The sequence below is a fragment of the Pelophylax lessonae genome (genome assembly GCF_965119305.1).
Source record: "Pelophylax lessonae genome assembly, chromosome: 3".
NCBI classification, from domain to species: Eukaryota; Metazoa; Chordata; class Amphibia; order Anura; family Ranidae; genus Pelophylax; species Pelophylax lessonae.
The window spans coordinates 292465100-292491774 of NC_138770.1; the positions used below are offsets into that span (position 1 = coordinate 292465100).

Consider the following 26675-nt stretch of genomic DNA (forward strand, 5'->3'; position numbering starts at 1 on the left):
TCCAGTCAGCGATGATATTAGCCTGAACCAATACATCAACACAGTCAAGAAACTACTCAAACGTAAGTCCAACCTGTTTTGGCACATCGAATATTTCTGTAAATATATTCAAGACGGGATATGCCCGATGGGTCTCAGAGTACAACTGTTCCCATCATTTGAGATCACATCAGCTGAGTTCAAGATACAGTGGGAGCATGCCTTGACTCATTGTAGCCTTGAGCTATGCAGACTATTGGTGACCCAATACAGGTTGGACTTGACGGTTCTTGACTCAGAGTTAGCCACTTTATATGGCAAATATGAAAATATTAAGAAACATGCTAACTATGATAAAAGATGGTCAGAAGTCAAGGAATACACAACTAAACTAAATAAGGACATCATTCACAAGAAACAACTCAAATTTGTAAAGGACAAGTTGGCCTTCACTGAAGGCTATGCCTACCATTGGCAAGGTCCATCTCGTTCCAGACGACCTAGACAACCCTACAATGCCACATCTAGTTCCAGGGCTTCTGACCACAGAGAGACGGACGGTGAATCCGATTCATCGTCCTTCTCCAATACCTCACAACAGTCCGGCACTTCCAATCGCATGCTTACCCGTTCTAGGGCTCGCAATGGTCTTCACAATCGCCCACCTGCTGCACCCAATCCTCCATTCAAATCAGCCAAACGGTCTGGCCTACCAGCCAAGAAACAGCCGTCTACCCACTCTAACAGCCATTCTAGTGCTTTGGGCCCTGTGGATGCATCGGGTCCTGCCCCTGATCCTTACCTGGGCAACATTGCGGCCCGGGCACTGCAGATGCTCCAACCCACCCTGGCAGACAGTGGCAATCCCCCCGATAGCAATACGGGCCAACTGGGCAATAACACCAGCCCTGCGGTGGGGCCCATTTTGCCCCAACAAGGGGTCTCTAACCCATCTTCTTCGTTGGGTTTACTGCCTGGTAGTAGACAAACTACACTGGACTCCCACTTCAAACTTCCAGGGTCACAACCCTCCCTTTTTCAGCTGAGTCAGCCCCCCATCCCTCCCACCTAAAGTCTAACCTCTCTGTCATCAACCTGACTGGGTATGTGCTTACCCCCGAGGAGGTGGAGCTGCTGGAACTGGGCCTAACTTTTTGCCCCACTACTCCATTAGATAGGTACAACACTATCAAGGATTTGTACCTGTTTTGCCGCAACCTGACATACAGGTTTATCTTTGATCAGGAGCATGTCCGCCAGAATAAAGAGCGCGAACTCTCTGAACAGATCAAAAAGTTCACTATTAAAGAATTTATGGCTCTACGTGATCTGATCCTCCTTTTGGAGGAAAATGAACGCGCCCCCTCTTCTCCTCCATCGGGCCTACTTTCAGCTGCTCCACCTCCTTTGGAGGTGACCCCTCCATCTACCCACAGGAAGTTTAAACCTAAATCCACCGCCTTCCCTGACCTTAACACCAACCCTAAGATTTGGGCCTTTCTGATAGCTTGTGCCAGTGATATCTATAGATGTCAATTGCCACCTTCCCGTGGTAATCTCACATCGAAACAACATAAAGCTTTACGTAACCTACAACGACATCCAGACTTAGTGATTAAAGCCTCGGACAAGGGGGGCAACGTAGTCCTTATGACGAAGGCAAGCTATGAACAAATGTGTTATGACATACTTAACAACACCTCGTGGTATAGGAGGATAAATTGCTCCACGACTGTCAGGTTCGGTGAGGAATACAAAACCCTTACTGGCGAAGCATTTCAGAATGGCATTATCGACCAAGACACATATAATTATTTAAATGTGCGTCTTCCTAGGGAGGCGACGTTTTACGCCCTCCCTAAGACGCACAAAAATTTACATTGCCCTCCCGGGCGTCCTATTGTGTCGGGTATAGGTAACCTCACCGAACACGCCAGTCGTTTTATCGACTTCTTTTTACTCCCACATGTAGTGGGTCTCCCCTCTTATATCAAGGATACTGTGGACTTGCTGAGGACCCTGGAGGGTATGGTCCTTCCTCCTGACGCCCTGCTCGTGACTTTGGATGTGGAGGCTCTGTACTCGAGCATCCCTCACGAGCAGGGCGTCGGGATGATAGGTACCTTCCTCTCCGAACAGGATCGTCATACCTGGCCCTTCAACCGGTTTCTTCTTAAACTACTAACATTTGTCCTTACCCACAATTGGTTCTCCTTCAATGGTTCCCACTTCCTCCAGGTACAGGGGGTGGCTATGGGCACCTGCTGTGCACCTGCCTACGCCAACCTGTACCTGGGGGGGTGGGAACATTACATCTTCTCTGAAGAAATTTACACTCAGTATGTCTGCCATATCCAACTATGGCTTAGATACATTGACGATGTTCTAATTGTGTGGTTAGGCTCTCCCAATACCCTGACCAAGTTCATTGAACTCCTCAACATCAATGAGTTCAACTTGAAATTTACTTTTTCTTTCCATCCTACCGAGGTCAACTTTTTAGATCTGACCATCATGAAGGACTCGGAGGGCCAGGTTGTGACCAACCTATTCCGTAAGCCGACCTCAGGCAATACTATTCTCCATGCCTCCAGTGCGCATCCACCCACATTACTACGTAGCATCCCCTATGCTCAATATATCAGGCTGAGGCGTAATTGCAAGCTCACCACTGATTTCAACCATCAAGCAGGCCTCCTTCGTACCCGCCTCCTTCAGAGAGGGTACAGTAAAAGTATATTACGTAAAGCTTATAATCGTGCCCGCTCTAAAAACAGGGCCGAACTTCTTTATAAACCCAATGTGGCCCCACAGCAACCCACTGTTAGACTCATCACTGAGTTCTCGAGCCACCAAGGCTTACTTAGAAGCATTTTGAATAGACACTGGCACATGCTCGGTGAAGACCCCATTGTCCGCAAACACATTAATCCCACCCCACAGGTGACTTTCAGGCGCACGCGCTCTTTGCGCGATCGCTTGACAAGCAGTTTCTATCAACCGTCCAGAGTGCCCCCCCCCAGGAACAGGGGCACTTTCAGATGCCATCAGTGTGCTTTCTGCCCCTGGGTTGCTGAAGGCACCCAATTTTTGTTACCCAATGGTGAGACCTTATTTCCAACATTTTGAGCGGATTGCAATACCCAAGGGGTGATCTACTTAATGTACTGCGACTGTGGGGTCTTCTATGTAGGGAAGACTGTAAGCCCACTCAGACGTCGTATTAACGACCATGTATACTGTTCTTCTAAAGGGAAGATGCTTACCCCTGTCACCAGACATTTAGACCTGCACCACAGATTTAATAACCGGTGTGCACACTTTTTTATTCTAGAGGTGATTCCTCAAGACCCCCGTGGAGGCGATTGGAACAGGCGTGTCCTACAACGTGAGGCACTCTGGATCCTACGCCTCAATGCCACCTGCCGCCCGGGGTTGAATGAGGCACAGTCTTTCAAATCTTTTTTGTAATTTTACCATTTCCCCCCCTTTCCCCCTTCCTAAAACCTCTCCCCCTCCTCTCCCTTCTTTGGACTATCCCTGTGATTCATACATGGTTCATTGGACCCGGTGCGCATTTCCTGCGCCCTCACTGTTCGATATATATTTTTCCATTTTGAAGGTTGTTCCTTCTCATTGCAGACGCCCATATGGTTGGGCTTTTGCCATGGCTGGAACCTTATGTGTCTACCTCTCTATATCTAACATCATTTATTCATGGATCTGATATTCAATTTATATATTCCTGTCTTCGTTTTTTTTTTCTCTCTATAGGTGCGGCTGCCACTGGGGGATGTTGTTATGTCTTGGTTCCACTGGGTGGTGCTGTTTCGCTGTCAACGGTCTGCTCGAGTTTATTAGGTTTCACTGTGCGGCCGGGGAGCCACATTGCAACGCTTCCTGATGGAGGCTTTAGATGTGGCATATGAGCCCATTTGACCCTCGGGCTTCTGGTGGGCTCCTCCCCTCCCACGCTCTGCCAGTCCGGCGTTTCCTACCCTTTTACGCACGGCTTTTTGGCGCATGCGTGGGCTGGACGGCCGGGGTCAGACTGACGTCACTTCCGGGTGACTCAATGACCCGGGAACAATTGAGCTATAAAGGAGGCAGATATTCAGCCTCCGTTATGGCGGTCATTCCCCATCCGGGGGTCACTGATCTGGGTTCTTGAGGAGCATTTGGAGGATGCGCTCCATGGTAATTCTTATCTCCTTACTTCGTCTCTCTGTCTATTTAGAGTTCCAGTCTAGTCCTTAATTGTCTATCTGTTGCTAGCTTTTTTCGTTTTGGAGGAACTGCCTGCTATTTTACTATATGCCTTATGTCCTGCTATGTATGGGACAGGTGAGTATACACTGGCTTTAATACCGACATTGGCCACCCTTCACGGCCTCTATCCTTAGACATCTGACACTTCCTCCCTTTTGGTTTTACTCTTTAGGTGCTGGTGTTCCATATATATAATCTACTTTCCTGATTAGGGCTCACTAACCCTGTGGGTGCCGGTTCTTGTCAGTGCTGCTATTTATGCTTTCTGCATCTCCATTTTCGTGGGATATTTCCTGGCTTGGGTATATTGCTACTTGTCGCTATAATTACCCCTTGTTACATCTCTTGGATGCCATTATCCGCTACTTTAACTGGCCCTATGACATCTTACTCCTTACCACAGGCATACCCTATTTTGTGACTACCTGATTCCCTTTTAATCTGACCATAAGCAGTGCGTGCTCCTCCAGCTACCTCAACAGGTCACCCCTCGTGATTACCTATTACAAGATTGGTCTATTATCCTTCTGGTGCCTATTGGTTGGCTCCAACAACATCTTCCTATGGGTAGGTATCGTTACCTGACTTATACGATCCTTTATGTCTTGCTACTTTCTCCCTTGTTCCCCATAGTGATCCCTTTACTCCTGAGACCCTTGAATCAGTGATCCATAGCCCACCCAGTGTGACCTTGACTGGAGGGGAGTATACCATCTCCTCCCCCCCCCCCCTCTGTGCCAGCTGTACTATTCTAGATGTTAATTATGAGAACACTCTAGCAATTTGCCAGCTAGTGTTCTAACTGGCGACATGTGCTAATTGGTTGGACATACTCAATTTGCGACATCAATGTTCATTTTTCCTGATGGTATGTTATTATACTAATCCCATTGTATCCTACCACACAGAATTTATATTCCAAACCGCTCTGGATGAAGTCTGAACACCAGGCGAAACATGTAGAGCAATTGGATTGTAAGAATATTTAATAATAAATATCTCGCGCTCGTACTTATGTCAGAATATTTATACTGCTCTGAATATAGCAGTGTATTTATTTATGGTTAATAAGCAAAGATCTGTGAGAAAGGAGAGTCTCCACTTATGCCATAAATCAATGTCGTGAATTCTTTTTAATTGATTAATTTCTTTTTAAAAGCATATACCAATCTTAGTGAGTACAGTCTACAGCGTGGAATATATATAAAATATTTATTCTCAAGACATGCAAACACGATATATGATCAAACAAGAAGTGACACAAAAAGATAACTCTGCATAAAATATACTAACTTCAAATAATCAATGCAATGTGATGTTTAGCTCAATAACGAAAGTGAAACTGAAACAAAGTGAAACAAAACAAAGTGAAATGAAACAAAGTGAAAGTAAAACTAAGCAAGATTACCATTTCTTCCCAGGTATAGTATAAGCCATAAATTAATGTTCTATATAAACAGACTACAATGGTCTGCGAATCACACGGCCCAAAGTCATTCCACTGCAGAAGGAATGAGAATAAGCCATGCAAAACGGAAGACTTAAAATTGCAAATAATGCACTAAATCTGATATTAATAAAAATGTATAAAAACAAAAATCAGCTTTTTAGAGAAAAATATACCATGGCTTATACGGCTGGGATTGTAATCTCATTACCCTTAAATATGCAATATAAAACATATAAGGAAATAATAAACAATTGTTGAATAAAATCAAATAACATAGCAAGGCATATTTACCACACTTATGGCTGCTACCAGAGTCCTAAGATGGATGCCAGTGAGGGAGGAGTTTCCTCCAAGTTTCAGATGAATGATGTGGATCAGGGAGTATGTCTGCATGAGTCTATTGAAAAATGTAATAGCGTGTGTGGTGTAAGTGTGAGGTGTGTTGTCAGTAGTGTAAAGTGATGTGTGTCATCTCTCATCTGGGTTGGTCTTTTATATGGTAAGAACAAAGAGCTATAAAAATTACCATAAGTAAAACCCAGAGGGATGAAACATTATCCCAATTGGTTGGGATATTCTATACCTAAACTGGTGAGATCATAGACACCTCTTTTGATAATTAACCCCATACTTGGATCATAAAGTTAAGGATGATTCCTCTATATGTGAGATTAATCATATAACACAACATAAAACTTTCTCCAGACTCCCAGTACATACATAAATGTCCACCTGTATTTCCATTATTCATCTTGGCAAGTAATGCCATTTCAATAATTATATTATTTAACACAATATAATATTTTTATATTGGAATATCTCAAATTATCTCAAGACTGCACCTGGTATTTCGTCTCCAGAGGGCAGTATTGTACCGTTCATTAGATTTTGTATTTAATATAATTAAAACAATTTGTTATCTGATGACCTATTGACCTGTCGGCTAGTGAAAAGCAATTACTTATTTGACCATGCCAAAGGGCTGTCAGATATAGTCTAGGTTTGGGAATATTTACGACACCTTGAGCACTAAACCAGTCCAAAGCAATCCTTATATAAACACTCCTACCACATGCCTTAACATGAAGTAATTTGTTTTTAAGACGCACAAGTCCTTACACATCATAGAAAAGTATACTTATATATATATATATATTATATATCTAATATTATATAAGTATCAAGTTCACACTTCTATATTAATAAGAATACAATGTATTATCGTTAATATACATCTTACATATGATGATGTTTTCTATAAAAACTTATATGGTTCATCTTTAAATGTCTGCTAGAATATACTGGGGTATTGTCCATTGTTCTATACTTATAGACAGACTGAGATATCCCCCCTTAACATAGCGTCAGACTGACTAAGTTTTATCTGATCGAGATGTCAAAAGAAATCCTATTTATGACAAAAGAAAATAGAAATGTCTGCTGAAAGTATAGGACCCTATTGTTGAAATTCTATGCTCTCTTGTAAGCTTGTACGAGACATTTTGTTTAACAAGTATATATGAACTTTGTTTCACCTTAAAAACAAGATGGACGCCATCCTGTTCAGAATCTCTTATATGCATAATATGAAATATACATGGCTTTTAAAATCATTTTTCTTTTTACCTATTATTATTTTAATCAACCCCCAATAACCCCGACATATCCCCCCCATTTCTTCCCAGTAGACAAGTGAGCAACTTAGGCCTATCTGGAAAGAAAGCTTTTTAAGGAGTAGCAAAAGAAAAAAAAAAATGTCTTGTTCTCTTTTTTTTTAAGAGAATAGTTCATATTGGGAATTGTTCATAACTCTTAAGTACAGCGGTAAAAAAAAAATTTGAGAAAAAAAAAATCAGTTCAAAATGTCAGTTCGTAGCGACTTTGCAATGTTAGCTATGTCACCAACTGTTCCTTATTAGTCTCTTTGAATTCTGATCTTCTGGTAAAGAAACTCAAATGTTCCTTGAAATCTGCATCTCCAGTTTGCAAAGTTTTGATGGAGACAGAAATTAACTGCTGCAATGGCATTAGCAACTACCATTCAAAGCGCAGTAAAACAATGTTGGCAATCAGGAATCCGAGAAATCTGTTTGGATGTTCAACCTTGGATATTGGTTGGATAATGAATGGTTTCAGCATGGTCTAGAGTGTCATACACCTAGACTGAGGTTTTGCTCACATGTGCAATGCACCATTCTCACATCTCCTTCAATTGAAAACAGAAGGTAGTGCGATTTCTCTCAATGGATTTCCTCGGATCAAATGCACAAAGATCTGTTGAAACAAATCTTCCTCTCCGTCAACAAGAATCTGTGGCGTCTCGCAGCTTGATTCCTGAAGAGGGATCCGATTCAATGAGGGGTTCCGTCTTGAGCGGAGCTCTAAGGAGAAATGACCCATCCGATCGCTGTGTCTTTGGCAAACATCATCGTCTGTACCAATCAGTGACCTGGCATGGAAGGTTAATCTCTTCCTATTGGATGAAACATATAGTATGAATATACATTCTTATCAATTGACATTTCAATGCGATGTTGGTACCCTAAGCTTTCTCAGAGTTCTCCTTTACTCCACCGTGTGATCAGTCCTTTTATATGACACCAGGGAAGGTGAGACTATATATGCGACCTTTCCTAGGGCGACTGACTTCTGGGGCTTATTAACATGGGGATTGTATTTATCGCCATGGATACTACACATTGGACAATTATACAATGATACAATATTTTGTTAAAATTTACCTACTACTTAGGAAAAAAAATATGATATATATATCTCCCCCTATGGGGCATCAATGCAATTTATTGTAGGCAATAAAACTACCTGGCATTGAGGATTCCTTCTTGGTTACCGTATACAACCTTTAACTTCTTGACTGCATTACGTCATTAGGGTTTGATCCTCCTTGGTATCACCATCATAGGCGATTGTTTTGAAATGTGTCCGCTTTAAGCGACCTGTTTGAGTCAGAGGGATGAAGTGACCACTGAAAAATAGGAGGGTAGTTAGTATCTACAACCAAGATCCCCCCCCTGGCAGGGATTTCAGGATCCTCAATGCTGTGACCTGGAATAAAATGGTGTTAGCACCTCTGTATCCTATGCCTCTACTCAGTGTATCCCTTCTGATTCCTGCCATTTGGGCATTAAAGGATTTTGTGGCCCTTGGCTGGCCACAGGATTTGTTCCTGAAGAGGAATTATTTTAATTCTGGGCTGCAGTGCCCAAAGTGAACCAAGTGATCAGCCGATCCAACTTGGCTTCTACTCTGCTGAAAACTTTTACAGAATTGAATTATTGGCTCCGCCTCCTGCGGTGCCTATGTCTCTCGGGTTCAGACATATGGGACAGATCCCCATCAGAACCAGTTACTCGGTTCTGGCGTGAGGTCTGGGCCTTAATGGCTCTTGATTTTCCCGAGGATTTTGGGGAACCCTAGGATGGGGCAAATCCCTATTTATTTGCGGTTGTCCCCCCCCCTTGTTGATGGGATGTCCGGTGTCCTCCTTAAGGTATCCGGTGTCCCCTTTGGGGCCTAGGTGGCATATCTTGCTCCTTTTCCAAACTTTTTATTTTTATGTGCATGGGCAATGCATCAAAGCACAGGGATTTAAATTACAGGTGGTTGTACTCAGCTCCTTCATTGAAGGGTGTTAGGCACTTTTGAGTACAGTAATAAAAAAAAAATTCAATGGGGCTTTGGTGCTGTGTACATTTTAGATTGTAGATAACAGCTCTAGCAGCGGTGAAGTTTTTATATATGGGCTGGATTTTAAATGACATCCTGCAGGCACAACACAGAAAGTTGTTTTCATAGGCCTCAGGGTAATCAATAATGTCTAAGGACCCTTTATTAACAAAAATCAGGACAGTACTCTTTTTAAAACTTTTAAATTCTGGAGGTGCATGGTATCTTTTTAGGGGTGCTAGTCTTTTTGCAGTGACCTGATATGACTCATACCAATTTATGCATGGCTGCCCAATTTCTGCCCTCCTATATTAGGAATGTGGCTGGGGTAGGACATGGACACTTTGCCTGACTCCCCCCCCCTTGTCTGGGTCATAACCAACAGACTGGGAATCATATCTGGGTCTATGAATAATTATTTCATATTTAAAATGCAGGACTAATAAAGCATTACCCTTATTGCATGGACACCATGATCTTATGGAACTCTGCTATGTATTTACTAATGAGTTCCTGTCATTACATGAACTGTTACATTTTTTATTTATTTTTCAAAATTTTCCACTGCTGATTACTCGGCAACTTTTGCTAGAAAACATTTTTCCTTGCTCAAAACTTCCTAATTATTGCATTAACCATTTACATTTCTCTTTCACATGGTTACTTTCATTATAATTTTCCTTGATAAGACTTTTGCCACAATTCTACTTTATTTTGCAGTTTCACGCTACATTCTCTTAACTGATATGTCCCAATAGAGGTTACTTTCACCTGCTCAAGGAGGTTCCTAATCTCATTCTCTCATTTATTTGGAGTTGAGATTGAAACTTTACTAAATTCCTTTTTGCTGAGCCTTCTGGTGCAGTTCCTCATAAAGATACAGTAAGATTAGCCATGACTCAAAAAGTATGTGATCACACTTCCTGACGTCTTTTGGTGTTAGATAAGCTTATTGGTGAGTTCATACATACAGGTTGTCCTCTACCCATGTCAGATGCCCTTTATTGGCCCGACTTTTGAGGATTTTGATATATGACTCTAACCAGCATTTACATATTCCACCATTTCAGACTCAGAGAGGTGCTTCCACACATTTATGATCTGTGCCAAATCTACTAGGGTTGTGGCATTACCACTAGGGACTGACACCTTGCCAGAGTTGGCAGCATGAACATTACCTGCTGTGGACATTTTTAAGGCATTACTATCAACATTCATAATTATTAAAAAAAAAAAATTCCAAAAAAAAAATTTTTTTTTTTCAAAGTTATTGATTATGTCACATGATCAATATTTATGATTGGCATATGTAAGAAATCAATAATTATCTCGCTGGGGCCTCCATTATATGTAAGAATATTTAATAATAAATATCTCGCGCTCGTACTTATGTCAGAATATTTATACTGCTCTGAATATAGCAGTGTATTTATTTATGGTTAATAAGCAAAGATCTGTGAGAAAGGAGAGTCTCCACTTATGCCATAAATCAATGTCGTGAATTCTTTTTAATTGATTAATTTCTTTTTAAAAGCATATACCAATCTTAGTGAGTACAGTCTACAGCATGGAATATATATAAAATATTTATTCTCAAGACATGCAAACACGATATATGATCAAACAAGAAGTGACACAAAAAGATAACTCTGCATAAAATATACTAACTTCAAATAATCAATGCAATGTGATGTTTAGCTCAATAACGAAAGTGAAACTGAAACAAAGTGAAACAAAACAAAGTGAAATGAAACAAAGTGAAAGTAAAACTAAGCAAGATTACCATTTCTTCCCAGGTATAGTATAAGCCATAAATTAATGTTCTATATAAACAGACTACAATGGTCTGCGAATCACACGGCCCAAAGTCATTCCACTGCAGAAGGAATGAGAATAAGCCATGCAAAACGGAAGACTTAAAATTGCAAATAATGCACTAAATCTGATATTAATAAAAATGTATAAAAACAAAAATCAGCTTTTTAGAGAAAAATATACCATGGCTTATACGGCTGGGATTGTAATCTCATTACCCTTAAATATGCAATATAAAACATATAAGGAAATAATAAACAATTGTTGAATAAAATCAAATAACATAGCAAGGCATATTTACCACACTTATGGCTGCTACCAGAGTCCTAAGATGGATGCCAGTGAGGGAGGAGTTTCCTCCAAGTTTCAGATGAATGATGTGGATCAGGGAGTATGTCTGCATGAGTCTATTGAAAAATGTAATAGCGTGTGTGGTGTAAGTGTGAGGTGTGTTGTCAGTAGTGTAAAGTGATGTGTGTCATCTCTCATCTGGGTTGGTCTTTTATATGGTAAGAACAAAGAGCTATAAAAATTACCATAAGTAAAACCCAGAGGGATGAAACATTATCCCAATTGGTTGGGATATTCTATACCTAAACTGGTGAGATCATAGACACCTCTTTTGATAATTAACCCCATACTTGGATCATAAAGTTAAGGATGATTCCTCTATATGTGAGATTAATCATATAACACAACATAAAACTTTCTCCAGACTCCCAGTACATACATAAATGTCCACCTGTATTTCCATTATTCATCTTGGCAAGTAATGCCATTTCAATAATTATATTATTTAACACAATATAATATTTTTATATTGGAATATCTCAAATTATCTCAAGACTGCACCTGGTATTTCGTCTCCAGAGGGCAGTATTGTACCGTTCATTAGATTTTGTATTTAATATAATTAAAACAATTTGTTATCTGATGACCTATTGACCTGTCGGCTAGTGAAAAGCAATTACTTATTTGACCATGCCAAAGGGCTGTCAGATATAGTCTAGGTTTGGGAATATTTACGACACCTTGAGCACTAAACCAGTCCAAAGCAATCCTTATATAAACACTCCTACCACATGCCTTAACATGAAGTAATTTGTTTTTAAGACGCACAAGTCCTTACACATCATAGAAAAGTATACTTATATATATATATATATTATATATCTAATATTATATAAGTATCAAGTTCACACTTCTATATTAATAAGAATACAATGTATTATCGTTAATATACATCTTACATATGATGATGTTTTCTATAAAAACTTATATGGTTCATCTTTAAATGTCTGCTAGAATATACTGGGGTATTGTCCATTGTTCTATACTTATAGACAGACTGAGATATCCCCCCTTAACATAGCGTCAGACTGACTAAGTTTTATCTGATCGAGATGTCAAAAGAAATCCTATTTATGACAAAAGAAAATAGAAATGTCTGCTGAAAGTATAGGACCCTATTGTTGAAATTCTATGCTCTCTTGTAAGCTTGTACGAGACATTTTGTTTAACAAGTATATATGAACTTTGTTTCACCTTAAAAACAAGATGGACGCCATCCTGTTCAGAATCTCTTATATGCATAATATGAAATATACATGGCTTTTAAAATCATTTTTCTTTTTACCTATTATTATTTTAATCAACCCCCAATAACCCCGACAGGATATATTGTTTTATTTCCTTTTGGAAGTTGTTATCATATTGTACAGGACGCTCTGCGTTGCCTGCACCGTGGTGCGGTCTGTGTGCAGCGTATAGCGCCCTACTTCTCCTTTGTATATCATTCAAATGCAATCTTGTATTGTCTGTTGCACTGTATGTTCTAGGTGGTGAGGTCCCCCCCACTCACCTATCACTTGCATCCTCTGATCAAAGAAATTGTCCATGTTGATCGGTCGATATACACTTTTGTGGTTTTAATACTTATCCAAAATAAAGTGTTGTGTTTTTTATTACGGTGCCCTCAAAGTCCATTTATTCCTCCCCCTTTTTTGTATTTCTGACATTCAGGACGTGGCACATGTCTTTTTATTTTATTACGCCCCTGTTCTTTGCTGCACCAGGGATAGGCGTAGAATTCTATTTAGTGTCAGAGGGTTGCTTAATGAGTCCTATAATTGGTCATCTGCAGACGATTTAAGGAGATTGCACCTGAATGGATGTTATGTTTTATTCTATTTGCTGTTTTTAAGTATCCTTGTGACTATTTGAAGTAATTTATAACTATAACTATTTTTTATTGAGGATTTTGCATGATAAGACTGGTTCACTCTCTTTTTTTGTTTTATATCAATAAAGAATTAGACAAAGGGCCTAACCCTTCTCCACATCAAAGACCAAAAGACAGTTTTGCTAAAGGCCCGTACACACGTACCGATCGTCAGCGAGCGATCGGCCGTCTTTTGTCCCTGGGCTGTCGGTGTCTGTTGAAAAGTGCAAAGACAGCACAAGAATTTTGTCCGCCGACTACAGCCGACTGCAGAAGTGATGTCATGTAATGGTTAACTTTCCCTGTGTTTTTTCTTTTCTGAGCATGCCCAGTCTTGCAAATCTGCGGTCTGTCGTCCGAATTCTGTACTGACTGGCGAACAATCGGCCGCTCTGGTGTCGGCATACAAAAATTTTAATGCTTGCAAGACAGACTCTTGTCGGCAGAATGTGCGCTGACGGCTGTCGGAGGCACCATACTAACAAGTGTACAATCGGCAGATCTTTCGTCCGCCGACGTTTGTATGCCGACGATCGGTACGTGTGTACGGGCCTTTACTGATGCATTTTAATCTGGTCTAAGCAGCATCTGCCATTGTGTGGCCAGAATTGAACCTGACATCAAAAGAACTGTTATATTCCTGATTTTAATGAAAATGTTAATAGTGGAACTTCCCATGCCCTCTTTGAAGTCATTCCTGGTTTAAAACAAAGTCAAATTACAGAAAGACTATATTGGCTAATAAATCAATACAGGCAAGCAGGGAAAATATTAGCATTACACATGAGACATATACAGTGCTGGAAGAGCATGCAGAATGATGGTCGCATAGCAGACTGAGGGTTAGAACGGCAAACAAAGCATTGGTCTGGTCTGATACCCACTGATCAGTTAGATAAAACTAAAGGAAGCCAATATACACTGCTCAAACAAATGTAAGGAACACTTTGAAAACACATCAGATCTCAATGGGGAAAAATATCATGCTGGATATCTATACTGATATGGACTGGGTAATGTGTTAGGAATGAAAGAATGCTACATCGTTTGATGGAAATGAAAAAGATGAACCAACAGAGGGCTGAATTCAAAGACACCCTGAAAATCACAGTGAAAAAATTATGCAGCAGGCTAGTTTACTTTGCTGAAATGTAATTGCAGAAACTCAAAATGGTACTCAGTAGTTTATATGACCCCACATGTTTGGTATGCATGCCTGACAATGTTGGGGCATGCTCCCAATGAAACGATGGATGGTGTCCTGGGGTATTTCCTACCAGATCTGGACCAGGGCATCACTGAGCTAATGAACAAACTGAGGTGCAACCTCGTGGCATCGGATGGACCGAAACATAATGTCCTAGAGGCTTTCTATTGGATTTAGGTCAGGCGAGCGTGGCGGCCATTTAATGGTATCAATTCCTTCATTATCCAGGAATTTACTTCATACTCTAGGCAAATGAGGCTGGGCATTGTCGTGCACCAGGAGGAACTCAGGACCCACTGCACCAGCATAGGGTCTCACAATAGGTCCAAGGATTTCATCCCGATACCTAATGACAGTCAGGGTGCCATTGTCTAGATTGTAGAGGTCTTTGTGTCCCTCAATGGATATGCCTCCCAAGACCATCACTGACCCACCACCAAACAGGTTAAGCTGAATGATGTTACAGGTAGTTTAACATTCTCCACGGCTGCTCCAGACCCTTTCACGTCTGTCACCTGTGCTCAGGGTAAACCTGCTCTCATCTGTGAAAAGGATAGGGTGCCAGTGGCAGAACTACCAATTCTGGTGTTCAATAGCAAATGCCAATCAAGCTCCACTGTACCGAGCAGTGAGCACAGGGCCCACTAGAGGACGTAGGGCCCTCAGGCTACCCTCCATGAAGTCTGTTTCTGATTGTTTGGTCTGGAACATTCACACCAGTGGCCTGTTGGAGGTAATGTGTAAGGCTCTGGCAGTGCTCATGCTGTTCCTCCTTGCACAAAGGAGCAGATACCAGTCCTTCTGATATGTTAAGGAACTTCTACAGCCCTGTCCAGCTATGCTAGAGTAACTGACTGTCTCCTGGAATCTCCTCAATGCCCTTGAGACTGTGCTGGGAGACACCGCAAACCTGGCAATGACACGTGGCCTTCACCTGTAAAACCATTTCTGTTTTGAAGGTCGTCTCATTGTTGCCCATCTAGTGCACCTGTTACTTTTATTAACACCAAAGCAATTGAAACTAATTATTACCCCCCTCTGCTACTTAACTGACCAGATCAATATCCCCGAAGTTTAATTGACTCGATGCTATACTCTTAATAAAAAGCGTTCCTTTAATTATTTTTGAGCAGTGCACATAAACAAACTGGTTTGACTAAAGAAAATGAGGTAGAACAAATGGCTGTAAATAAGCAGGCCAGTAATGTGATTTAGACATTAGACATTTGTACATAGGCAATAAGGTATTGTGTGGTTTTCCTTCTAGTTGTTCTTCAAACAGATTCTCATGTGCAAATAGATGCTGGCATTTGCACAAATGTTGTAACATGTTTCTATTGGCATCGCTGGGATATCTGAATTAACAGCCCAGTTTTGCATATGTCTTAGAGTTCAGGTCCACTAACTGATAGTTCAAAGACTTTTACAATTACAGTAATTTCTTAAATATTCACAAAGTACTAATGGATTTTTTTTTAGGATTTAATACAGCAAAGGGAGGTCTTGTCAGGTATATCCTCTACAACAAGCCCATTATTATGAAGCTGCACAAGGAAGCAATCAGGTTTCTAATGGTACTGGTCTTTGTGGGTGTGTCTGCAGTCATCTATTCAGCAATTGTGCACAAAATGAATGGGGTAAGTACATTATGTATGTTTAGCTTTTTTAAAGCGGTTGTATACTGAAAAAAAAAAAAAAAAAAACCCCTGCAAGACAAAGCCATAATGAGCTAGTATGCATCGCATGCGCGCGGGAGTCATTTTCCGGCAAGTTCCGGACCTTCAGAGCGCATGCGCCGCTAGCGTCAGCGGCTGCATGCAGGGCAAATATCTCCTAAACCATTCAGGTTTAGGAGATATTAATTGTACCTACAGGTAAGCCTTATTATAGGCTTACCTGTAGGTAAAAGTCACAAAAATTTGTATACTACAGCTTTAAGTTGCGCTAAACTAATAAACATATTAAGTCCACAAGTGTAAAATGATCCTGATGAGTTTCACTATCATCCACCACCTTGAAGAGGGTGGAGCGACGTGTTGACGTCACTGTTACCCTCGAGTACTGGAAGGATGGGTTTTTTGTGTTTCCTGGCCTACGCATGCAATTGTAGGTGCTCTATTTACATCTACATTGTAAGTGCAACTTTATTTTTATTTGTGCAATAAAACTCTACAATTTTACACTATGTGGAGCCTTTTATATTTTGGGGAACTTCTATGACACCGCGTTGAGGAGAGTAGTCAATCAAGTTGGAAGACCCTTTGACGTTCAAAAGACCCTGGCTGGGAATGGAGCCATAAGTGCTTGTGACTAGAGTTGAGCGGACACCTGGATGTTCGGGTTCGACGGGTTCGGCCAAACTTCGCAAAAAAGTTTGAGTTCGGGACCCGAACTTAACCCGAACTTGACCCCGAACCCCATTGAAGTCAATGGGGGCCCGAACTTTTGAGCACTAAAATGGCTCTAAAAAAGTCATTAAAAGGGCTAGAGGGCTGCAAATGACAGCAACATGTTGTTAAGAACATGACAAGTTATCTGCAAACAAATGTGGATAGGGAAATAACTTAAAATAAAATAAAATACATAAAAATAAAAAATAATAATCTTGATCTAGGCGGACGAGGTCCATATGGAGTAGGAGGTGGCGGTGGATGTGGCAGTACAGGTGGAAGCGGCGGTGAAGGAGGACGAGGTAGCCAACACTGGTTTTTGTTTTTAATTTTATTTCTTTTTAAACTAGGGTACACCCCAAAAGAGTAAGAAAGATCAAAAATACAACAATGGCTGGGTAAGGCCGGTATACATGTCTATTCTGCACAAGGTACGGACAAGTCCTGTGAGATCCATGCCTGGTTCATTTTAATGAACGTGAGCTTGTCCACATTGGCTCTGGACAGGTGGCTGCGCTTGTCTGTGATAACGCCCCCTGCCATGCTAAATACACGTTCAGATAATACACTGGCTGCAGGGCAGGCCAGCACCTCTAAGGCGTAAAGGGCAAACTCAGGCCATGTGCTCAATTTGGAGACCCAGAAGTTGAAGGGGGCAGACCCGTCATTCAGTACGTCTAGGCATGTGCACACATACTGCTCCACCATGTTGGTGAAATGCTGCCTCCTGCTAAGATGTTCCATATCAGCTGGTGGTGCTGGTTGTTGTGCCGTGTTGACAAAGCTTTACCACATTTCGGCCATGTTAACCCTGCCTTCTGAGGTGCTGGCAGTGCCCTGGCTGCATTGGCTACCTCTTCCTCCTCCTCTGCCTTCACCTTGTGCTTCCACTGTGCCCCCGCTGTCAGGTGGGAATGCCACCAGCAGCGCGTCTACCAGCGTGCGCTTGTACTCACGTATATTACGATCACGCTCCAGTGAAGGAATTCAGGACAGTACATTGTCCTTGTGATGGGGATTCAGCAGCGTGGCCACCCAGTAATCAGCACAAGTTATAATGTGGGAAACTCGGCGGTCATTGCAGAGAAACTGCAGCATGTAATCGCTCATGTGTGCCAGGCTGCCCAGAGGCAACGAAAAGCTGTCCTCATGGGAGGTGTATCGTCTGTATCCTCTGTGTCCCCCCAGCCATGCACCAGTGATGGCCATGAGATGGTCTGGGTGCCACCCTGCTGTGAACATGGTTCCTCCTCCTCCTCATCCTCCACCTTGTAATACTCCATAACTGTGCCCTTGCTGGACAATTGTGTACCTGGCGTTTGTGGGTGCAGGAACCCACCCTCGGAGTCACTTGTGAATGACTGCCCTGAAAGCCTTGGAAATTATCCCTCTTCCTCCTCCTCCTCCTGTGCCACATCCTCTTCCATCATCGCCTGAATTGTTTTTTCAAGGAGGCATAGAAGTGTGATAGTAACGTTGAGAACGGCGTCATCGGCACTGGCCATGTCGAAACAGCGCAAGAAGGCTCACAGGTCTCGCATGGATGCCCAGTTATTGGTGGTGAAGTGGTGCTGTTCCGTAGAGCGACTCACGCGTGCGTGCTGCAGCTGAAACTCCACTATCACCTGCTGCTGCTCGCACAGTCTGGCCTGCATGTGCAAGGTGGAGTTCCACCTTGTGGACACGTTACATATGAGGCGGTGAGAGGGAAGGCCGAAGTTACGTTGCAGCACTGACAGGCGAGCAGCAGCAAGGTGAGAACGCCGAAAGTGCGCACAGATGGCCCGCACTTTCTGCAGCAGCTCTGACATATCGGGGTCATTTTTAAGGAACCTCTGCACCACCAAATTCAGCACATGCGCCAGGCAAGGGATGTACGTCAAACCGGCTAGGCCCAGAGCTGCTTCGAGATTCCGCCCATTATCGCACACCACCAGACCGGGCTTGAGGCTCACTGGCACCAACCACTCCTTGGCCTCTTGTTCTATGGCCCTCCACAACTCCTGCGCGGTGTGGGGTTTTTCCCCCAAAAAAGGCAAGTTTTAAAACTGCCTGCTGTCACTTACCCCTGGTTGTGCTGAAGTTGGTGTTGAAGGTGTTACGCTGAAGTATTTCAAGCTTGTTTTTATCACAGATGCACCAAGCCAGGGCTGTAAAATTGTGCCCAAAAAGGGTGTTTTTTTACTAACCCAATATGACAGCAGTATATAACGCTTGAATTCTACACGTACAGATGCAGCAAGGGCTATAAAATTGTGGATTTTAGCATAGAAAGGGTGTTTTTAAAAACCCAGAAAATTATAGCTATATAGCTTAAAATGCACACTGAATAATGCTGCAGAGGCCCCAGTTTGAGGGTATTGCCAAAATAGGGTGTCAAAAATTTGATAAAAGCACATATGGTGCACTGAGCTTGCATAAAATGGCCACATCCCGACCCATCCACCCCCCCCCCCCCATCGCCCACCTAGCAGATGGATAACAGTAATTTTTCTCTGTCATTGGGCTCAAGGCAGGGTAAAAAGACAACAAAATCTATGTAGATCGCAAGCTGAGTTCTGATTAAAGAATAAAGCATCCAGGTGTCCGCTCAACTCTAATTCTGTCCACTCCACTCCTATTCTCTTCCTCAAAGCAGCAGCCGCAGCCGCAACCTTTCCCTACACTAGATAGAGGAGAGTGACGTGTGGCGCTATGTGACTCCAACTTATATAGAGGCAGGGTCACATGCTGCACTGGCCAATCACAGCCATTCCATTAGCAGGCATGGCTGTGATGGCTTCTAATGGCTTTTATTAACGCGCCATTAAATTGCCGAACACCGAACTCGATACCGAACATACAGTAAAATGTTTGGGTTCGGGTCCGGGTACCAAAAACCCTAAAGTTCGGTACGAATCCGAACTTTACAGTTCGGGTTCGCTCAACCTTACTTGTGACCTTTTATAATGAGAGGTCCATGCAATCTGGTAAGCGAGTTTTTCAGCTATTTGGTAGTGGTGTTGACATACAGGATCACTCTTCAGGGTGGTGGATGATAGTAAAACTCACCAGGATCATCATTGTACACTTGTGGACTTTACATATCATCATTTTACCTTTGCGGACTTTATATGTTTATTAATTTAGCACAACTTAAAAAAACTATAATGAATTTAAACTGTGCCTGTATCTCACAGATAAGTTGCTGCTTGCACCATTTGTTTATATTATGTATAATGTGTTTTTTTTTTTTTCTGTTTTATTTACATTATGTATGTTTGTCTGAAAGAACTTATGAAGAAAATATGCCTAAAAAATCAAATCAGTTGCCAGAATATACTGGAGGGAATTTAATAATAAAATAAGGACAGTTTATCTAGTGCTATGACCCTTTAAATTGGCCTGCGCCATTTAAAAATCTCTACTGCCCCTTTCGGTAACTCTACTAACATGTGCACCAAATTCAAAAATAATTGCCTCCAGTTCATAGATTGAGTAAAGTGACCAGAGACAACCCCCAAACAAGTCCCTGGAAAAAATGGATAAATGGACTATCTCGGTACCCATGGACTACATGAAAAGACATCCTAGATACATATTTTAATGGTACAAAATAGATAATGTAACACCTTTCAGAGCAACGGAACATAGGCTGTACAATGCATTCAAGGGTAACTCCACTTTCGAGTGGGAAAAATTTAGCAAATAAAAAAATATATAGCGTATAAGTCATGTTGTAATTAAATATAATGAAAAATTACCTTTTCCTTTTTAAACTGGGGCAATGTAATTCTCTGTAAAATACAATGCAATATGGCTACCTGGAGGTGTCTTATACACTGTTGGTGTACAGAACGCCCCTCGGGTATGTCATTTTCTGCTTGTGTGTAGAAATGGGTGAACTGTTTGGGTCGCGCATTGGGAATTTGCGGTGCACTTGGTGGGATGTTCGCCCACTGAGCAGTAAATAGGTTTTTAAGGAGCGGGCAGGGAAGCCGGCTGCGGCATCCTTAACCACTTGCCGACCGCCGCACGACTATTTACGACGGCGGTCAGCCCCTCCTGGGCAAAGTGACGTAGGGGTACGTCACTCATCCCTGAGCCAATAGGGGGGAGCGCGCGCTGTGTTCCCCGTGCGAGTGACTGGTGGCTCGGATGTCCGCCGGCCACCAGTGATCGTCCGCTGCAGAGGGAGAAAGGCAGGCGACTGATGTAAACAAAGCCGCCTGTCATTCTCCCTGGTGTAACTGCAGAGATCATACGATCCTACTATGTAGGATCATATGTCTCTGTGGTTACATGAAAAGCCATATCCCTTTACAGTTAGAAGCATGCCCCTAGGGACACATTTAACCCCTGCCTCTCCAATAAAGTTAACCCCTTCCCTGCCAATGTCATTTTTACAGTAACAGTGCATATGTATAGCACTGATTACTGTAGTAATTTCACTGGTATCCCCAAAAGTGTCAAAAATGTCAGTCAAGGGTCCGATCTGTCCGCCGCAATGTCGCAGTTCCGCAAAAAAAATTGCAGATCGCCGCCATTACTCGTTAAAAAAAAAATACAATAAATATGACAAAAATCTTAACCTTAGTTATTAAACGCAATAACTTTTGCGCAAACCAATCAAAATACGCTTATTGCGATTTTTTTTTACCAAACATAAGTAGCAGAAAACAAATTGGCCTAAAATGTTAAAAAATTTTGATTTTTAAATTTTTTCGGGGGAATTTCATATAAAAAAATGTGAAAAATATTGTTATTTTTTTCAAAATTGTCGCTCTTTTTTTGTTTATAGCGCAAAAAGTAAAAATCACACAGGTGATCAAATACCACCAAAAGAAAGCTCTGTTTGTGGGAAAAAAGGACGTCAATTTAATTTGGGTACAGCGTCGCATGACCTCGCAATTGTCCGTTAAATTCACGCAGTGCCGAATCGCAAAATAGGGCCTGGTCAGGAAGGGGGTAAAATCTTCCGGGGCTTAAGTGGTTAACAACCTATGACTCATCAGCTGTCAGCGGGTTTCCCCTCTGACAGCTTTATGTACAAAAAAAAAATGCAGACAATTAAAATGAAAAAACAAACTGTGTGGGGTCGTCCCCCCCTGTCAGTTTTGCTGCAGCTGGTTCTATACATGGTATAGATGCACTTTACAGGCAGACTAAGGGTACTCCTCAGGCACTATATTTTTCATTTTTATTGTTGCACTTTAAGCATCATTAAAATCACTGCTCCTTAAAAAAACGATAGATTTTGAAAACATTTTTTTACATTGACACATGTCCCCCAGGGCAGTACCTGGGCCCCCATACCCTTTTTTTTGGCCAATAACTTGCATGTAAGCCTTCAAAATGGGGACTTTTTTGTTTTTTTCATGTTCGAGTCCCATAGAGGGCTCGGCTCTGAACTGTTTCCCTGTTCGGGAGTTCTGGCGTGAAGCGAACTGGGGGTGTTCAGTCAATCACTACTTGTGTGATTGGCTTACTGGCTTTCCCAAAATTCTTCACTAAGATACAAATTTGATTTCATGCATCCCCTGCAACAAAAATGTAATTTGTGGTGAGATACTCCCAAAGGAAATCTCGTCTAAAGGGATGCAGACCTTGCAATTTTCCTCATTAGAGCCCTGCAGAATCCCAAACAGACTCGATTAGCACATGGTCACAGAAACAACCCGCTATTTCTGCAGAAAAACAAAAGGTAGGACTCTGCAACAAAGTTTGTTACAATCCTTGCGCTTTACATAGATCACCCAGAGGAGAATGTTTTTTCTCAACAAAAGTGGAGTTACTCTTGAAGCTTCATAGTCAAAGTCATTTTTCTTCTACATGTTTTGCAGACAGTACTACTTCTTCAGGAGGATTATTTTCAGAACACTATCTTTAACAAAATATGTAACAAATAATACATGGTAAATGATAGTGACTATGATAACAACATTACATGGGGGGGGGGGGGGGGGCACATAGTTGCTTACCAATGAGCACCAAAGTCTAGGAGAGGCTGAGGCAGAAACGCCAACACATCTCCCCCACGGTGAGCATGGGGGCAAAAGGCAGGTGCACAGATGGTAGCCCCACCTGAAAAACTGAAAGATATCTATGAAAAAAGAGAAACTGACCAAAATAAGAAGTGGCAACAGCTAAAAGAAAAAGTGAGAAAGAAGAGGGAAAAAAAGAAGCGTGGGGGGGGGGGGGGTGTGTTGTGAGGGGAGAGTTAAATGTGAAGAAGGGAAGGATGACGGTGCTCTCTTTTTCTTCTTTTTTTTTTGTTTTGGTTACCTGTAGTTGAGGCCTTTCCCTTTAAACTCTAGTTCATACAGTAGATAATAGAAATAGCAGTGGCGGCTGGTGTATATGGGGCGCAGGGGCGCCGTCCCCCCTATCCATGCATCCATCCCCCTAATCTTCATGCCGGGTGCCAGACGCATGGAGTTCAATGGGGCTTTTTTTTTTAACCATGTGACTAGAGCCAGAGGCTCTCACAGGCTAATAAAAAGGGTGGGCTTGGGGCCCAGAGCACTGCGCCCCAAGCCCACCCAGTTGTGTGACAATAGCGAATGAAAATTTGTTATTGTCACACGGATCCTCCTCCTGGGTTTTGAGGCCCGTTTCCCGATTGGCTGAAAGGAGAAGCCATGCCATTGGGCATGGAGGAGGAGGGAGGAGACGCAGAAGACGGGGAAGAAGCTGAAGCCGCCGGGGTATGGGGGGGTATGGTGCGGTCCTTTCACATGGTGCGCCGTCCGACGAGGTCCATTCTGCTCAGCGGGGAATCAATCCGCCGATCCCCGCTGAGCAGGCGGATGACAGCTCCATCTCTGCTCTGTGTGCACAGATGGAGCTGTCAGATCCTCGCTGTCCTCTATGGAGAGATTGGATGAGAACGGACCGCCTGTCCATTCTGATCTGATCCCATCTGGTTCAATCCGCCAGACGGATGGAAAATAGGGTTTACATCCATCTGGATTTCACGGACAGGATCAAATCGGAGAGCAGTGGGTGTCAGCGGACATGTCTCCCCTGACATCCGCTGCCCCATAGGAATGCATGGAGCATCCGATCAGGTCCGCCTAAAAAACTGACAGGTGGATCAGATTACCCATGTGAAAGGACCCTAAATTGGAGAACAGACATAGGCAAAGGGCATACTCACAGCTGCTAAATACCCGCTAGGCTCTGCCACCCAGGTACAAAACTCCCCGCTGCTGCGCTGTCTGTATGTCAGGTTCAGTGGTGAGGAGGAAGCGCCGTTGTACTGAGGTCAGAGTGTTCGTATGAACACTCCACTCTCTGTACATCTCCACACTTGGTGCATGTGCTATATTCATGTACCTGTGTATAACAGACATTTGTCATGTGGAGGAGCACTGGGATTACAAAGAGTGTCTTAGACACTCTTTATGAATTCCAGTAACTGTACAGTCCTGTCCAGTACTGTCCAGTAATGCTTGTACATTTGTTTCGGAGATAACTTTGTTAGGAGTTTAAACCCTTTCTTAGGGTATTTGTAACAAAACATACTAGTTCACCTTTTCAGGCAGAATTTCACATTTCATAATACATAAAAGCCTTTTCTGCTGTCTTTTCTGCTCAAGCTATCCCAATGTGCCTATGCCTCACTTACCTCCTCCACATAATCTTTCAATCCAATCTTCAACTTTCTGTTTGAATTTTTTAAAAATTATTTCTGCTTCCATTATATCCTGCAGATCGTCTCCCATCATGCACTGCCTTAGTAGATCACAGAATAGGTGTCAGGATCCGGACTGGCGGTAGGTGAGGACACAAGGGGTGGATCATCTGTGTCAGTGAGGGAATGGCGTGGACCGTACCAGAGGACCGGTTCTAAGTTGCTACTGGTTTTCACCAGAGCCCGCCGCAAGGCGGGATGGTCTTGCTGCGGCGGTAGCAACCAGGTCGTGTCCTCCGTTAGCGGCTCAACCTCACTGACAGCTGAGACAGGCGTGGTACAGTAGGACAAGGCAAATGCAAGGTCAGACGTAGCAGAAGGTCAGGGCAGGCGGCAATGGTTCGTAGTCAGGGGCAACGGCAAAAGGTCAGATACACAGGCAGGGCAATACACAAAACACTTTCTTAGGGCTCTAAGGCAACAAGATCCGGCAAGGACAGGAAGGGGAAGTGGGTTTTTATATGATTTGGACTGATTGGACCAGGCACCAATTAGTGGTGCACTGGCCCTTTAAATCTTAATGCAGCGGCGCGTGCGCGCCGGGAGGAGGACAGGACGGGACCCGGCGGGTAAGTGACTTGGGATGCGGTCCGCGGACGGGAAAGTCCCGCCGCGTGGACCGCATCCCTGCCACATGCAGGGGGACAGCGCTCCCGGTCGGGGACGATGACCGGAGCGCTGCTGCCCGCAGAACGCCACGAGCGCCCCGGGGAAGCCGCGGGACCCAGGGCGCTCGGCGTGACAGTACCCCCCCCCCTTTGGTCTCCCCCTCTTTTTGGAGCCCAGGAACCTGTGGATGAGCTCCTTGTCGAAGATATTGGACTCGGGCTCCCATGACCTCTCTTCGGGACCACAATTCTCCCAGTCAACAAGAATTTTTTTTTTACCTCTGACGACCTTGGAGGCGAGGATCTCTTTCACCGAGAAGACGTCGGAGGACCCAGAGACAGGAGCAGGAACGGTGACCATGGGGGAAAATCGGTTAAGAATGAGGGGTTTGAGAAGGGATACATGAAAGGAGTTATGAATACGGAGAGAGGGAGGAAGATGGAGTTTGTAAGAAACAGCGTTAATTTGGCTTTTGATTCTAAAAGGCCCGAGGTAACGCGGACCCAGATTGTAGCTAGGGACCCGAAACCGGATGTATTTGGCAGAGAGCCACACTCTGTCACCAGGGGCAAAGACAGGAGGAGTTCTTCTTTTTTTATCTGCATGTCTCTTCATGCGAGAAGAGGCCAGGATGAGCGACTTTTGAGTTTCTTTCCAGATGGAGGTGAAGTCCAGGGTCAACTTATCAACGGCAGGAAGTCCAGAAGAAGTGGGAATGGTGAGGGGGGGTAGCGGGTGACGGCTGTACACCACAAAAAATGGAGATTTGGTGGATGACTCAGAGACTCTGAAGTTGTATGAGAATTCGGCCCAGGGCAACAGGTCGACCCAATCGTCCTGACGGGAGGAGATGAAGTGTCGCAGATAGTCACCAAGGATCTGGTTAACCCTCTCCACTTGCCCATTGGACTGAGGGTGGTAGGCGGAAGAAAATTTCAATTTGATCTTTAATTGGGTGCAGAGTGCTCTCCAAAATTTTGAGATGAACTGAACGCCTCTATCAGAGACGATATGTGTTGGAAGACCATGGAGACGGAATATGTGCAAAAAGAATTGCTTCGCCAACTGTGGCGCAGAGGGGAGACCAGGAAGCGGGACAAAATGTGCCATCTTGGAAAATCTGTCAACGACCACCCATATGACTGTGTTGCCATGGGATACGGGAAGGTCAGTGACGAAGTCCATCGCTATGTGGGACCAAGGCTGTTCGGGCACTGGCAGAGGGAGGAGAAGACCTGCAGGCCTCTGGTGAGGAGTTTTGTCACGTGCGCAGACAGTACAGGCCCGAACGAACTCAGTCGCATCTTCCTCAAAGGAAGGCCACCAATAGTGTCTGGCAATTAACTGAATAGTCTTTTTAATTCCAGCGTGAC

General features: G+C 43.1%; 1 protein-coding gene across 1 annotated transcript in view; it reads left to right on the forward strand.

The window, feature by feature from the left end:
- The window catches only part of LOC309551115 (putative cation-transporting ATPase 13A4), a 358044-nt gene that overhangs the window by 187777 nt on the left and 143592 nt on the right, over positions 1 to 26675 (forward strand). The window contains exon 11 of the mRNA XM_082251561.1: positions 16108 to 16265. Within this exon, the coding sequence (XP_082107687.1) occupies positions 16108 to 16265 (158 nt within the window). The remainder of the gene's footprint in view (positions 1 to 16107; positions 16266 to 26675) is intronic.